The sequence below is a fragment of the Bombina bombina genome, chromosome 2 (assembly GCF_027579735.1).
Source record: "Bombina bombina isolate aBomBom1 chromosome 2, aBomBom1.pri, whole genome shotgun sequence".
Classification (NCBI taxonomy): domain Eukaryota; kingdom Metazoa; phylum Chordata; class Amphibia; order Anura; family Bombinatoridae; genus Bombina; species Bombina bombina.
In genome coordinates, this window is record NC_069500.1 from 86,898,946 (window position 1) to 86,916,446 (window position 17,501).

Below are 17,501 nucleotides of genomic sequence, written 5' to 3' on the forward strand. Positions count from 1 at the left end.
CACTCTGGAAGTCGCTTGTCATGAATTAAGCATTTGGTTTTCAGAACAAATTGCTTAGGTTTGAAAAGCTCTAAAAAGACTGATTATTATAGGCGTCAAAATAAATGTAGTTTCACAAAGCACAATTTATATAGTCTACCACTAAGGGGCGCTGCTGAACTGGTCATATTTGTTTATTTAAAAAAAAAATAGAAAGTAGGATTTTAATTGCTCACTATAGACTTATTTACAAATACAATTCATCACTAGGCATTAACTTATCACCTAAATGCTGTGCAGTGTTTGTAAAGTAGATTTTAAATTCCAGACATCATCGCATTTGTGCATTGAGCTGTCAGAACAAACACATTTGAATAATCCATGAAACTGATTGATACAAGTTATCAGATTTCCCTCTGTCTTGTTCTATGCTACAACGGTACCAAAGGTTGCCAAAACCAAGTCAACCGAACCTGGTAGCTGCTTACCCCCTGCTCATTGGGTGGCAGTGGTGCTCTCCACGCCTCCCTGGGCTGGGGCTGCTGATCCCGGCTGATTGCAACAAGCCAGGGTGGGTAGGGAAGGCTGACTGCTCACTCCTCCTCCCCCAGCCTGTACTTGCCGGAGACTGGGCTTGTGTGAGAGCTGAGGCTCAGGCAGAAAGGAAGCCCTAGGTGGGAGGAGGTCAGTGCTGATCAATGTGGAGGTGTTTCTATTGCCTGTGATTCAGTGTGTTCTGGGATCTAAGTGCACACCCAGCCTGCATTGGCATCCGCACAGGGAATATTCATCTTTTTAATCCTGCCTGCCTTTTTATTGTTTTTGGATCAGCCTTTGCTATTGTTCTTATATATTCTGATCATAACCTGGGAATCTCCAGAAATCTGTATATGTTAGGAATCCAGTGCTTGTAACCCCCGCAGCAACTAGCCCATGGCGACCGTGCTCGAACCAGTTTATGGACTTTCAGAAGATGAAGTAAGTACTTAACTGGGTTATTTCTCTTTTTTTCGTATTTTGATGCATTTTGATATGGCAATGAAGGGTTAATCGCAGATCAGTGATTCCTCTGTACTTGCACAGCATTCACTGCATATTTATCTGCATTATTGTATGGATTAAATTACAGTTGTATTCATCTGAGTTCCTGATAGTAGAACTAGATTGTACCTAGGTTTATTCGTATACAGATGTTGTTGTTGTTTACAACTCAGTTATCTAATACTCAGATGACTGACATAATGAATGATTTGCTGCAAATACATGATCTGGTAAAATTGTCATTTATTTTTTTATCCAATAACTTCGATTATACCCAATGAGCAACTTTATAATATGAAATGACATGTGGACTTTAGAATTGAATTACTAAGGATCTATATGGTGGTTTATCTATTGTTGATCTAGATACTTGCAGGTGTTTTTTTTTCTTTTAAGTTAAATCACACCCTCCTGCTGCCATTTTCACTACTATAAAATGTGTAGATCCTGTAATATTGTGATTTTTTTTTTAACCTTTGCTTTGCCACTGGTAAACATTCCCATCTGGGCATTTAAAAACATATTGCCAATTATTTGGAGAGTATGACATGCTTCAAGCAAAGGGGAGTGGCTGTGATTCTGCTCCAATGTGCAGGGAGTGTTCAGACACCTAGGTATATAGGTTGCAGAAATCAGTTCAATGCATTATTATTTTTTACCTATGTGTTTGTGCTAGGAGAAGGATGTATGTTGTGTTGAAGTGCTGAGTAGTGTTAGCTGATGCTCAGGTGTTATATATTGGATGGATTTGTTGGTATCACAAGATGATCACTACTTCAGTGTTCTATTGATTTTGTAGAGTTTTCTTATTTTTTGCAGTGTACTTTTGAAAGTTGCACCTCCAATTTCTTGTATGTATATAAGTGACAACCCCTATGTAATCAATATAAAACTGTATATGAACATATTGGCAAATAAGGTTGTTGTTTTTTTTTAGCATTTAAGGTATTTTCACCCACTGTCCCCATTCTTTATGACATGACAATTAATTGCTTTGGACATCTTTACTACTTTAATAAAGGGAAATTAAAGCCATTTTTCACTCGTCACTATTACATTTTTTTTTTAAATTAAGGGTGTTGGCCACCATAAAATCTTGCTTATTTTTCATGCATGTGGAGGTGTGTCTCTATCGACCTGTAGAATTGCAGGAGTTGTCATTGGAGAATGAGCAATTAACCCCTAGGGATTAGCTGTGCACAAGTAAGCAGCGATTGGTAGTTTCAATATATATTTTTTTCTTCTATTTTTACTCATCCCTTGTTATAAATCACAATAATTGTCTAAATTATTTTCTCCCAACTGAAAGGGACATTAAAAAAACTTCTTTCTTTTGTGTAAAAATTGTGCTTTGCCCATTTGGCCAAAAAACAAATTGTGTAGCCAGCAAATGCTACAAATCAAATACCTGGTTTATGTAATTTTGCAGCATTTTGAAAATCTAGGCTACAGATTTAGCTTTTTTGGCCATGTTAGGGATTGTGTGACAAGTACCATTTTTTATTCTTCACATAAAAGCAATAGGCGTTTAAAGACATTTTAAAGGGACACCTTGTAATTACAAAACATTTCTGTATTGCTTCTATAGAATAACATATCAGCCAAGTCTTAACATTTTTAAAACAAATAAACATTATTTTTACTGCAGATATTTTTCAGTAGTCACTGCCAGACTCCACCATCTGCATTATTTGGAGGAGCCAATAAGGGTGTTAGTTTGCAGAAAACAAGGCTAGCCAGCCACAGTCATAAAGTTAATATTTAGCAGTTATCAGTTAAAGCCAGCTAGGCAGAGATATAGGAGGGTGTTTTTTATGTTCTAAGTATTAGAAATTGCACAATATTCAGTGGTAAGGGGGGAGGATAGATAATTCAATTATATTGTAAAATTGTTCATAACTAAACATGTTATATAAAAATCTCAAGGTGTTTGCTGTCCCTTTAAGGGGATTGCTGAAAGCACACAGGTCTCAGATTCATTTAGGTTTAAGATGCTACCATTCTTATATTTTATTTGCTATTCAGGTGCATTTCAAAGTGCATATTTTAAATATACTGTATTTAATTATAAGCAATGTGTTGATATTGAAGGGACATAAAACCCCAATTTTTTTCTTTTATGTTTTGAATAGAACATACATTTTTGAACAACTTTCCAAGTTACTTCTTTTATCTAATTTGCTTCATTCTTTTGGTATCCTTTGTTGAAGGCACAGCAATACGCTACTGGCAGCTAGCTGAAAGCCAATGACGAGGCATATAAATGCAGCCACCAATTAGCAGCTTCTGAGCCTACCTAGGAATGCTTTTCAACAAAGTGTATAAAGAGAACAGAACAAATTACATAGAAACACTTTGGAAAGTTTTTCTGGCTGCATCATGAAAGAAAAAAAAAATATTGTAACTTTAAGATGCATTCCAGTTAATGTGCTTATGAATTTATATTTTGTGAACATGTGCAGGGGATTTAATAAAAACTTTTATTCTGTTTAAATACCTGGTAATGTGTTCTGAATGCTGCCTTGTTTAGCAAGTCAATAAAATATGTGGTTTGGAAGAGAATGAATGACCTCGCCTGAAATCTTTTCAGTCTAATTTTTCCCCCTTTACATTCACTTATTGACTGGCAGAGAAAGAAATTATTGCATTCCACAGCAAGACAAGACGTTTCAGGGTTAATTACAAATAATAATAATAATAATAAAAAATATGCAGTTTGACCTAAGCAACACTTTGTACCTATTGCTGAATTCCCTTCATAAGAAAACAAGTTTGAGGAAGAGGATTTCTGGTTTGTGAAGAAATATTCTAGCTAGGTGAAACTAAACGTACTTCCTGCTGTTAAACATTACATCATTGTTTAGGGAAAGTTGTATTTTAATAACTACTAACACGGTTGGTACATTCAAATGTAGTTTAAAAACCAGGGAAACATTCTCAGAGAAATTGCTAAAGGACATATCTGTGGTGCTAAGGTGCAGCTTAAAGGGATATTAAACAGTTTCATTGTTGTATTAAAAAAAATACTAAGCAGTTGGTATACTTAAAGGGTTGTGAAAACCAATTTTTTTCTTTCATGGTTGTGATAGAACATACATCTTTAAACAACTTTCCAATTTACTTCTATTAGCGATTTTGCTTCATTCTCTTGGTATCCTTTGATGAAGAAGCAGCAATGCACTACTTGGGAGCTAATGGAACACTTTGGTAATCCAATGATAAGGGGTATTTATGTGTGACTAGCACCCAGCTCATGAGTCTACCCAGGTATATTTTTCAACAAAAGGTATCAAGAGAACTAAGCAAATTATATAATAGAAGTCAATTGGAAAGATGTTTAAAATAGTAGGCTGTAGTTTAATTATTGAGGAAGAGTTTTGGATTTCATGTCTTTTTTAATAGAAAGCATTGCAATGTGTATTATTCATCTGTTTAAATGTATTTTACCATTTATTTATTTTTTATACTACATCTGTGTAGTGTCTTTTACTTCCTGTCAGAGTCCTACATGGAGGGGGATGCCTTTGCAGGAAGGTTTATCTTAGCATGGTGTCATAAAACTTCTAGGCTAGTAAATAGACTAGATATCAGGGAGTCAGATTTGCTCATGCCCAGAACTGACAGAGCAAACTTAGGTTTTCAGAATTCTCTACTCTTATCACACGGGGGCAGGCGCTACACCAAGGGCTCGATTTATCAAGCACTTCGCCTGTCTTCGACTACAGGTTCTCACAAGAGAACCTGCAGTCTGTATTTATCAAGTAGACATCATGAGACCACTGCTTCCCCAACTCTTCTCCCCCTCTGAGGAGTTTAAAGGGACAGTCAAGTATAAATTAAACTTTCATTATTCAGATAGGACTTTTAATTTTAATTGACTTTCCAATTTACTTTTATCATCAAATTTTGCTTTTTTCTCTTGGTATTCTTAGTTTAAACTAAACCTAGGTAGGCTCATATGCTAATTTCTAAGCCTTTGAGGGCTGCCTCTTATCACATGCTTTATAAATCTCTTTTCAACACAAAGAGACAGAAAGTACACGTGGGCTATATAGATAACACTGTGTTCAGGCACAGAAAGTTATTTAAGATCTAGCACAATACAATGCTAAATTTAAGACAATAGATAATAAACAGTCACAGTCATGTGATCAGGGGGCTGGAAGAAGGTTCCTAGATACAAGGTAGTCACAGAGGTAAAAAGTACATTAATATAACTGTTTTGGTTATTTCAATCACTCAGGTCTCACCCGACCAGACAGCTCCTGCCTGCGTGTGATTGGCTGTGTGGCAGGGGGCGAGCTGCGGTGGACAGGGGCGCATATGTACACCCCTGACCGCTGTCACTTGATATATTGAGCCCTATTTGCTAATTTTTTAAACAATTCCGATGTACACAAATTGAAATCACACAATCGCAAGATTTCAATGATGGAATTGGGTCAGGGGGCATCCCTATGACGCTAGGCACGCCCTCCAGATCGCGATCCCATTGGCAAAGCGACATTGGCTTAAAGTGTCAGTAAACCTAAAATAATGTTATATAATTCTGCACATAGTGCAGAATTATATAACATTATTTTAGTGCTATAGTTATAAAAGCCTTTTTTCCCTTTTACAGACCCGCTCTCTGCTGAGCGGGTCTGTTTTTTTTAGTCAGCGCATCGGGCCAGCTGTATAGTCACAGCCCGGCCCGACCGCGCCATAAGACTAAGTGCATCTCGCTCCTGCTCTCTATGACAGCAGGAGCGAGCTTCACTTAATGTTATGGCGCGGTCAGGCCGGGCTGTGACTATACAGCTGGCCCGATGCGCTGACTAAAAAAAATAGACCCGCTCAGCAGAGAGCAGAGAGCGGGTCTGTAAAAGCGGCATTTTTTTTAAATATTAAAAGGGAAAAAAGGCTTTTATAACTATAGCAGTAAAATAATGTTATATAATTCTGCACTATGTGCAGAATTATATAACATTATTTTTTAGGTTTACTGTCCCTTTAAGTACAGCCAAATTGTTAGGACGTTCCATGCTGTCCTAACGGCACTAAAGCCCAGCGCAGTTAGGACGGCAAGGAACGTCCTAACGTCGGGAAGAGGTTAATATCCCTTTAAATGGACATGAAACCCAAAATATTTTCTTTCACAATACTGACACAGCATACAACTGAAAAAAATACACTTCTGTTATTAAATTTGCCTTGTTCCTGTGTTACTCTTTGTTGAAGAGATATCTGGATAGGTAGCGTGCACATGTCTGAAGCATTACATGACAGGAAATAGTGCTGCCATCTAGTGGTCTTCCCTAATGTATAACACTCTTGTAAAACTGCTGCCATCTAGTGCTCCTGCTAATGAATAACACTCTTGTAAAACTGCTGCCATCTAGTGCTCCTGCTAATGAATAACACTCTTGTAAAACTGCTGCCATTTTGTGCTCCTGCTAATGAATAACACTCTTGTAAAACTGCTGCCATCTAGTGCTCTTGCTAATGTATAACACTCTTGTAAATCTGCTGCCATTTAGTGCTCCTGCTAATGAATAACACTCTTGTAAAACTGCTGCCATCTAGTGCTCCTGCTAATGAATAACACTCTTGTAAAACTGCTGCCATCTAGTGCTCCTGCTAATGAATAACACTCTTGTAAAACTGCTGCCATCTAGTGCTCCTGCTAATGAATAACACTCTTGTAAAACTGCTGCCATCTAGTGCTCCTGCTAATGAATAACACTCTTGTAAAACTGCTGCCATCTAGTGCTCCTGCTAATGAATAACACTCTTGTAAAACTGCTGCCATCTAGTGCTCCTGCTAATGAATAACACTCTTGTAAAACTGCTGCCATCTAGTGCTCCTGCTAATGAATAACACTCTTGTAAAACTGCTGCCATCTAGTGCTCTTCCCTAATGTATAACACTGTTGTAAAACTGCTGCCATCTAGTGCTCCTGCTAATGAATAACACTCTTGTAAAACTGCTGCCATCTAGTGCTCTTCGATAATGTATAACACTGTTGTAAAACTGCTGCCATCTAGTGCTCCTGCTAATGAATAACACTCTTGTAAAACTGCTGCCATCTAGTGCTCTTGCTAATGAATAACACTCTTGTAAAACTGCTGCCATCTAGTGCTCTTGCTAATGAATAACACTCTTGTAAAACTGCTGCCATCTAGTGCTACTGCTAATGAATAACAATCTTGTAAAACTGCTGCCATCTAGTGCTCTTCCCTAATGTATAACACTGTTGTAAAACTGCTGCCATCTAGTGCTCCTGCTAATGAATAACACTCTTGTAAAACTGCTGCCATCTAGTGCTCTTGCTAATGAATAACACTCTTGTAAAACTGCTGCCATCTAGTGCTGCAGACACATGTACTCTTCCTGAGCTCTCCTTCCTGCTTTTCCAAAAAGGATAACAAGATTAAAACGTGGTAAGAGATAAATTAGAAAGTTGCTTAAAATCCGTGTGCTATATCTATTATATATATATATACACACACACACTTATTATTGGTTATTTGTAGAGCGCCAACAGATTCCGAAGTGCTATACACACACACACACACATATATATATCGAATGTAGACTGCAGCACTCCAGTTGTATTTTAATAATTTTAATTACAAGCAGTGAACATACAGGCGACGCGCACACACACACACACATATATATATCGAATGTAGACTGCAGCACTCCAGTTGTATTTTAATAATTTTAATTACAAGCAGTGAACATACAGGCGACACACACACACACACACACACACACACACATATATATATATATATATCGAATGTAGACTGCAGCACTCCAGTTGTATTTTAATAATTTTAATTACAAGCAGTGAACATACAGGCGACACACGCACACGCACATACACACACATACACACATACACACACACACATAGATATATATATATATATATATATATATCATTTCAAAGTTAGAATAAGCACTCACTGGACTTCAGCCGTCCAGTGAGTGCTTATTCTAACTTTGAAATTATTGACATAACTATATAGCACCCTGGCAGTTGAAGACAGATGTTGAGAGTGCATACACCTACAAACCAAATATATATATATTGTAAATAAGGTTTTGCACATATTTTTACACACAACCTTTGCTCTTATGCTAAAAATGATTTATAGCACATTAACATGCAGAATTTTAAACATAAGCTGCACAAATATTTTTATTAGGATTTAGGATCCTGCAAGTTTTTACCCTGACATTTTTACAAAATAAGACGGAATGACTTTATATACTGTTATAAAACAACATATGTTGTTATATAGTGGAAATAACACACAATCCCCAGCCTGCACTGATGTAATTGAAGGGATTGAATGAAGAAACATCAGCTGTGAGTCTGAGATTTAGTGATGAGACAAGACTTATGCAACTTGACCTTTCACCCTCCTTTCATGGTGCAACACTAGGTGATAGTGATTTGATTGCTTTGTACGCACAAAGGGGACACATTTCTTCTTCCTTGTCAGATCTCAAACATAGTATTGTCTCTACTGGAAAAAGCAATTGTGTAACACATCCATATGTACTGGGGGCACCTTGAGTGTTTGGCATCTTTGCATTGCGGGGTCATGAAGGGGGCTATGATAGGTTAATGTGATGGGCCAGTGAAACTGGTTTATTGTTGTTGGGTGGGCCACATTTTACACTGATACAAATGTGATATATTTATTTAGGTTGGACTAAGAAGATTGTTAATGGGACTGTGTACTATAAAGCTAGTTTTCCTTTAAAGTGATGGTAAATCCAAGCGTAGTACAAACGCTAGGATTTATCTTTACTAAAAATAAACTTGAGTTTCTCTCATCGTTTTGTAAAAAACAGCGTTACACTCGCCCTAGCTGTTGGGAAAGCATATCTCTAACAGAGCGCCTCCGGCCGCCCACAGCACAGCGCTCTTCTCCAATAAGGTGACGTTTAGACCTCTAGCTGTGCAAGGATGTCGGCTATTGGTCTAGAGGTGGAAACGTCACCTCATTGAAGAAAGCACTGTGCCGTGGGCGGCCGGAGGCGCTCTGTTAGAGAGATGCTTTCCGAACGCTAAGGTGAATGTAATGCTGTTTTTTACAAACTGATGAGAGAAACTCATGTTTATTTTTAGTGATTGTAAATCCTTACGTTTTTTATACACTTGGGTTTAACATCAGTTTAATATGTTGTAAATGACTTGTTATACTGAAAGGGATAGTAAAGTCCAAATTAAACTTTCATGATTCTAATAGGGCATGTCATTTTAAACAACTTTCTAATTTACTTTTATCATAAAATTTGCTTTGTTCTCTTGTTGTTCTTAGTTGAAAGCTAAACCTAGGTAGGCTCATATGCTAATTTCTAAGCCCTTGAACGCTGCCTCTTATCTGAATGCACTTGACTGTTTTTCACAGCTAGAGGGCGTTAGTTCATGTGTTGCATATAAATAACATTATGCTCACACCAGTGGAGTTATTTAATAGCACTAATTGCCTGAAATGCAAGTCTGTCAAAAGATCCAATCTCATTTTGTACACAAATTTTAATATTTGTGTATTGAAATGCTAATGAAAGCTGGGGTGTTCAATGAGCAAAACTAGCTACTTCCGATACAAAAATGTATCTTCAGCTCATACTGGGAGGTTAATTTAAACTTAATTTACTGTAAGCTCTGTTTATATAACCTTTCTTCATAGCACACTAATATATTCATATTTTCAATGTAGGGGGCGGTTTCAACAGACAAAAACGGCTATCTCAAATGACAAAATAAAGGGAAAAGGGCTGTATGCAAAACAATTTAATACACCAGCTGGTAAATTTTAATCACTGGGTACACATGAAAGGAAATGACTATTTACAGTACACTATTCCTTTAATGGGCTGATTATTGTGAGCAGCCATAAGGATAGGTGATTATTTAGTATATCCCAAAATGCATGCTGTTACATAAGGGCAATTTATCAAGCTGCATTTACTTATGAGCAAACTCACAACCACAAATTTAAGAAGCAATTCCTGGTGGTGGGAAAAAATCACCCTGAACTTGCTTGCTTGTTTCGATTGACAAGCCTTGCTCTCGTGCAGTTTGTTGCACGAGAGCAAGGGGAGGTACTGCACTAGCGAGCTCTTGCGCAATCCTACATTTCACCAAGTAATGCTGCATCATAAATGGAAATTGTGGGCAGACAGTTTCTCTGCTTGAGAACTTGTCCCCTGCAGCTTGAGACATTTTCTGTAAATAATGGCAGTTTAATTTTGATCCTGTCAAAGAGCAGCAAGGTATAATAGCTTTCACAGATTTGTTTCAATATAGCATTAAAGGAACAGTGTACTTTAAAAATGTATCTCCTTTAACCCCTTCAATGCGCATGACGAGCCATTATCGTCATGCAGGAGAATTGCCGATCAACACTGCTTTTGGCGACACCCCCTTACTCCAGTCTGGAGATCATTGGTGGTCTTGTGGGCGGTCCTCCCAGGTTTCATGGGAGAGCCGGTGATGTCACCACGTACCTACTTTGACTCCTCTGGTTGCTGCCGATTAATTGAATTCTGACCATTCCGAGTGTCCGCCAGACGTCATCTGCTACGGGAGCTCCCTGGGATCAGTGTACATTTCCAATTCTTAACGCATTTCTGCTGTCTGTCTTGACAGAATTCAGAAGGATGCACCTTTCTTCTTCTGCTGAAGTCTGCCCACACTGGCAGAGGAAACACGTTGAGGACTGGAAATGTACACTGATCCCAGAAAGCTCCCGTAGCAGATGACGTTAGGCGGACACTCTTAGTGTTCGGAATCAAATTATTCGGCAGCAACCGGAGCAGTCAGAGTTCTGAGCTAACTGAGCAGGAATACCGGGATCAGTTGATGTATGACTGTTTTAGAATATCATCTTGTGAGTTCTTTTTAATCTATTGCACTTTTATTAGTTTTAATAAATCTTTCTTTCGAGTCTGTTGCACAGGGGCTCTCTCCTTGTTTTTACAAAAAAAAAATTTTTTTTTGTACATTTTGCCATTTTAAAGGATTTTTTTTAATTTTTAGATGTAGTTCATAACTGATATGCAAAACAAATAAGCTGTTCGATCCCAAGGAATCAATATTAACAAAAAAATAAAAATGTACTAGAATACATTGAATTATTGATTAAAAGAATTCAATTCTCCTTATCCTGATTAGTCGTCATTTTATTTCCTACCTGTTCATGTAGTGCTACTGAGGATCTAAGTAAATGCCTTTGGCAGCTTTTCATACCATCTATTTTGATCTTAATGGACACACAAAAAAATTCACAATAAAAACCAGATTTACTACTTTCAGTCGAAAGGCCAAAGTCAGTCATCCTGTATTCCTGGTTATTCTCTTATCTTAACTGACGAAAACAACAGAGGAATATGTTTCCTTAGGTGGTGTTCTTGCAATGCTACAAAACTGGTATTTAAAAATAAATGCAAGCTGAATAGGGCTTGGAACTAAAATGCTTCCAATTAATACTTCTGTAACTGTGGTGTAATCATTAAATCACTTTTCTTCCTTTGCAGTTTGTTCCTGCAGTGGCTTTGAGCCATTGATTATTTCTTTATATATTTTTCTGCAAACAGTTCTTTCTATGCATTCCAATCTGGACTGATTTTTAGACAGGAAGATCTTGTTCCTTTGAAATCTGCTCGATAACTCAGGTCTGGTTAAACTGATTAATTTCAGCTTGATTGGCTTTGCTGCAACACAAGCGGACAGCTCCACCTACTGGCTATTTTAATAAATGCACTGCTTCTCAATGCTTTTCAATAGCAGTCACATGACTGGAAAAACAGGTTGTTATTCTGAAACGGTGTAAATTGAACCGTTGTAAAACGAGGGCCACCTGTATGTATGTATGTATGTATGTATGTATGTGTATGTGTGTGTGTATATATATATATATATATATATATATATATATATATATATATATATATATATATATATATATATATATAATCTCAAATTCCTCATTTACGCATTAATATACTTAACCCCTTCACTACTGGGATTTTCAGAGAAGAACTTGCCCAATGTACCGGAGAATTTTTAGCATTTTTGCTATCACTCCTTTTAAACAGAAATAGGGCCTTGTTTTTTTATTTTTTATTTGCCTGTCAAAACTATATATATTTTTAAAGTAGACAGCCTAAGATAATGATCTAGGCCCATTTTGGTATATTTCATGCCACCATTTTACCACCAAATGTAATCATTTTAAAAACAATTGATAACATTTTCACAAACTTTGGGTTTCTCGTTAAAATTATTTACATACTGCTTGTGCAATCATGGCACACATGATTGTAAAAGCTTCTCTGGGATCCACTTTGTTCAGAAATAGCAGTCATGAATGGCTTTGCGTTGCTTTTTGGTAATTCGAATGCCACTAATTGCAGCTGCGCACCACAATTCTATTACCAACAGTGGTTAATCAGGTAGCTTGTAAGATTCATTTTAGCTTTAGCGTAGAGATTACCCTCCCACCTGACGCCTCCCACCCCCTGATCCTCACCTGACGCCTCCCAAACGACTCTCTTCCCTCACCTCCCACTGGTCACCACCATATTAGGTATTGGTAGACAGTCTGCCTATATGAAGTTTTAAGGCAATTCTATATATAATTGTCTGTAGTGTAGAATCCCCCCTTACTCTCCAACCTCCCTGATCCCTCCTAAGCAGCTATCTAACCCTCCTCCCTCTAACTAGTGTCTGCCATCTTAGGTACTGGCAGCTATCTGTTTCTATAGTTTTTTTATTTTCTATTTTATAAAAAATATATATTATTTTTGTGGAGTGGTCCCCCCCCCCCAGCGATTGTTGGTTAGAGACCCCCACCCACTTTCCCTATATATATATATTTTTTTTTTCCTGTAGTGTAGGGCCATCCCACTCCCTCTCCTCTCCACTGCTGAACCTCCTGCCTGCCTCACGGATTTTCTACCACCGTCACCAGCAGATGATAGTTATAGATAATGATAAACACGGTGTCACTGTCTGTAACGATCCGGTAACTGCCTTCATATGGAACCAGTGCACCAATCACGCTCCGGTTCCATGTTCAGGCAGATGCCGTGAGCTCAGGAACTCCAGCTTTCTGCTGTAACTTAACAGCCGAGACTGCTGGATCTTTCTGAAGCTCAGACGTGTATATATACGTTTTGCGGTACTATAGCCAAAGTACCGCACAACGTGTAAAAAAAGAACTGGCGGCTATCGTCTGCATTAAGCTGGACAACACTAATCTAGAGCTATGTATGAGCACAGTAGAGCATTAACCCCTTAACCCAAGACTATACTCAGAGATAACCCGCAGACTGCCAAACACGTTAATTCATCATGCATTTGGGATTGTGTTTAAATAAGGTGATGATGGAGGATTTTGTGTTTAGCAATTGAGGAAAATAATTTTGTGCTTATGGTAATATTTCATTATTGCTTTTAAAATTAATATCTATGATTGATATAGAAATATTTAGATAATCTGTGGCTTAAACTTACAGATATAGGTCAGATATTTTTTTTAAATGTTTGTATAATATGGAGGGGGACATCTATATAAATCTATACCCAGGAATGATGAGGGTTAAATATACAGCTCAGAATGAAATTTTTAATACATGGTTTTGCTGTTTGTTGGGCCCTAAAACTGTATTTGTGCACAGCAAAAATTCTAGCAAAGTAAAACATGGAGTAGGTAACTTTGAAGTAACCTCCATGCTATACATTTTGTATAATGTGGGAAGAAGTTAACTCTTTTGCTGCCAGCATGGGACAATCTCTTCTGTGTAATGTTTTAAAGTGCATTCTTGCAGAAAAAATTATAATGCTGCACTTAAATAGCTTCCTTCTGTATTGAATAGATAAAGTTTGTTTGGTGGTTGTACATTGCTTAGCAACCATTTGCTCCTTCCATTTCCTGTGTAGCATGGATAGGAAGCCGGTAATGATGTCCATTCAGTTACCTGGTAATGACATATTACAGACGTGCTGCTGTATGTCAGCAAGTGCAGAAGTTTAATTGGAAAATACATTTTCTCCTGTTTCCAACATCCATTGTGACATGTTGCTGTTTTTTAGAGCATCTGAATTGTTCTAATCCTATTATTGTGGCTTTATGATTATTGAGACATGGTCAGTTTTCACCACATGCTATTGCCAGTGTGGGGAAGCAGTTGTATAAAGTGTAGCTGCACCAATGAATATATTTATCTTCTACAATAAAATTTTATATTCTCCTTCATGTACGCCATTATGTGGGAGCGCTGGCTAGAGACAACCCGGAGTTTTGGAAGGATCCCCCTTCCGTATTACACAATCACTATATCACATGGGTAGATTCTCACTCTCGGGGATATACCAAACACTTCTACACCACCGCCTAGCAGATTCACAAAGGGCTATACAAGATGGATGGGTCCGAGAAGGGCTTGGGGAACTGACAGGGGAAGAAATACGAGATTGCATGGAAAAAACAAGAAAGGTCACGTTGTCTGCAGTGTTCAGGGAATCCCAGGTGCGCATTCTACACAGAGCGTATCTTACACCTAGAGCAATGGCAAAGTGTGCACCCGGTTGGTCTAACAGATGTACTAAATGCTCAATAGAATCTCCGAATCTCCTACATTGTATGTGAGCATGTCCTACAATCAGGCAATACTGGGGTAGAATACAATATTGGATTAATAAAACACTACATATACCACTCACATTAAGTCCTGAAACTATTCTGTTGTTGCAGTGGGATACACATCATAAACACAGTGATGCAATACTGAGTCTAATAGGGTTAGTGGCTAGGAAGTGTATATTACAACACTGGACAAAAACGTTAGGCCCCTCTTTCAAGGGCTTCAAAAATCTGCTGAAATTACAAATCTTTACAGAGCAAATGGACGTCAGAGTGGACGTCCAAAATAGACTGAGCCTCTTCTTACGAAAATGGCGCAGACTCATCTTAACATTTGAATTAGAAATACAAAGATTGATCTTAATACCGTTTAAGGACTCTGTCATACTCACGGAGGCCAGACTGAGAGGAGAATGGGAACACCTATTCGTAGAGAACTAACAAGACTAAATAGACACCTAGAAGGTCATACTTGTGTGTAAGTCACCCCCCCCTTCCTTACCCCCCCTTTTTTTTTCCGTGCCACTGCTGGGCTCCATACTCGTCCAAGGCTATGCCAGTTCCGTGGGTCATAGATAGTTAATGTTGGAGTTAGTTAGTTAGGTTTATGTTTGTTAGGTTATTAAATTAAAATAAAAATTAAATGTTGGGGGGATGTGGACATGCACAGAAACAATTGTCACCTTTATGCATGGAGGCTGACTGACAAGGGTTATAAACTATGGGCCTAGACTTAGTGAGTGATGTTTCTTACTATGAAGGTATAATTATAATGAATGTTGAACTTGTCTAACAGTTACATTTTGTCTACAGTTGGAAATGATTGGAATGTAACAGTCGATTGTACTAATGTATTCTGGTGTGTGTACATATTGTCTTTACCAACAATAAAAATGAGATTTGAAAAAAAAAATTATATTCTCAGATCCAATACAACAATATTTTCTATATTCTTGTACCACAGCATGAAAATATTTTAATTCCTCTATATATAATACAAACACCTCCATTTTTTGAAGCTGCACATGCTGCTTGGAAGCCCTTGCTGTTCAGACTCACTTATGCGACCCTGCAACTGCAAGCTAAGTCATAAGACTCTGATGTGGTGGACTGATCTGTGCAGGGTAATTGACAAGCCCTCGCACAATTGGATGCAATAATAAATAAGGGGAGGAGAATATGATGGATCAAGTTTTGATTTGATGTGTAGGTAATCCAATTTGAAATGAGGGTTTTGTATCTGGCTAGATGAACTGAGCAAAATATACATCTATAAATAGTTATGGGGTAGCAAAATAATGTTACTAGTTTTATTTCTTAAATGTTTTTAAGGGTAATCTAGTATCTAATATGCTTTAATGATTTGTACATATGGACTTATAAAAGGCTTTAAACTGATTTAATGAGTCTGAAGTGCCTGATGCTTTGTACTGTAAGCAGCCACATAGAAAGTCAGGACTGCTGTCACACTATGTGACAGACACATTATTCGTTGTCCTCTTGACCACTCTAGGGCTACATACATTCACTGAGAGATAAAAAAAAATATATATCAAATTTAAAAAATATTTAGGTCCTTGATCATTTATTTTTTTCTCTTAAAAATATTAAGATATACTTTCACTGGTCACTTTTATTAGGTACACATTGCTTGGACCCCATTTTGCCTTCATAACTGCCTTAATTCTTCATGGCATAGATTCAACAAGGTGTTGGAAACATTCCTCAGATATTTTGGACCATATTGACATGATAGCATCAGTTGCTGCAGATTTGTCGGCTGCGCTTCCATGATGCGAATCTCCTGTTCCACTGCATCCCAAAGGTGCTCTATTGGATTGAGATCTGGTGACTGTGGAGGCCTTTGGAGTACAGTGAACTCATTGTCATGTTCAAGAAACCAGTTTAAGATGATTTGAGCTTTGTGACATGGTGCATTATCCTGCTGGAAGTAGCCATCAGAAGATGGGTACACTGTAGTCATAAAGGGATGGACATGGTCAGCAACAATACTCAGGCCGTAGCGTTTAAACAATGCTCAATTGGTACTAAGGGGCCCAAAGTGTACCAAGAAAATATTCCCAACACCATTACACCACCAGCCTGAACCATTGATACAAGGCAGGAGAAATCCATGCTTTCATGTTGTTTACGCCAAATTCTTACCCTACCATCTGAATGTAGCAGCTGAAATTGAGACTCATCATACCAGGCAACAATTTTCCTATCTTCTATTGTCCAATTTTGGTTAGCCTGTACACATTGTAGCCTCAGTTTCCTGTTGTCAGCTGACAGGAGTGGCACCCGGTGTGGTCTTCTGCTGCTGTAGCCCATCTGCTTCAAGGTTCGATGTGTTGTGCGTTCAGAGATGGTATTCTGCATACCTTGGTTGTAACGACCGGTTATTTGAGTTACTGTTGCCTTTCTATCATTTCGAACCAGTCTTCCCATTCTCCTCTGACATCAACAAGGCATTTTCGTCCACACACAACTGCCGCTCACTGGATATTTTCGGACCATTCTCTGTAAACCCTAGAGATGGTTGTGCGTGAAAATCCCAGTAGATCAGCAGTTTTTTAAATACTCAGACCAGCCCGTCTGGCACCAACAACCATGCCACGTTCAAAGTCACTTAAATCCCCTTTCTTTCCCATTCTGATGCTCAGTTTGAACTTCAGCAAGTTGTCTTCACCACGTCTAGATGGCTAAATGCATTGAGTTGCCGCCATGTGTTTGGCTGATTATCAGTTTGTTTTACCAAGCTATTGAACATGTGAAAAATATATTTTTTTAAATGATCAATTGCATTTATATATATATTTTTTTTT

The 17,501-nt window shown here is 37.9% G+C and overlaps 1 protein-coding gene across 3 annotated transcripts in view; it reads left to right on the forward strand.

Moving 5' to 3' along the window:
* The first annotated feature begins 636 nt into the window (after window positions 1-636).
* Window positions 637-17,501, forward strand: part of NEDD4L (NEDD4 like E3 ubiquitin protein ligase) — an 826,963-nt gene continuing 810,098 nt past the window's right edge. For 2 of the 3 annotated variants that reach the window (XM_053701159.1, XM_053701160.1), the window contains exon 1: window positions 638-957. In XM_053701159.1, the coding sequence (XP_053557134.1) occupies window positions 913-957 (45 nt within the window). In that variant the 5' untranslated portion in view covers window positions 638-912. Of the gene's footprint in view, window positions 958-17,501 lie in introns of all 3 variants that reach the window. The other variant, XM_053701158.1, reaches the window with a different exon arrangement.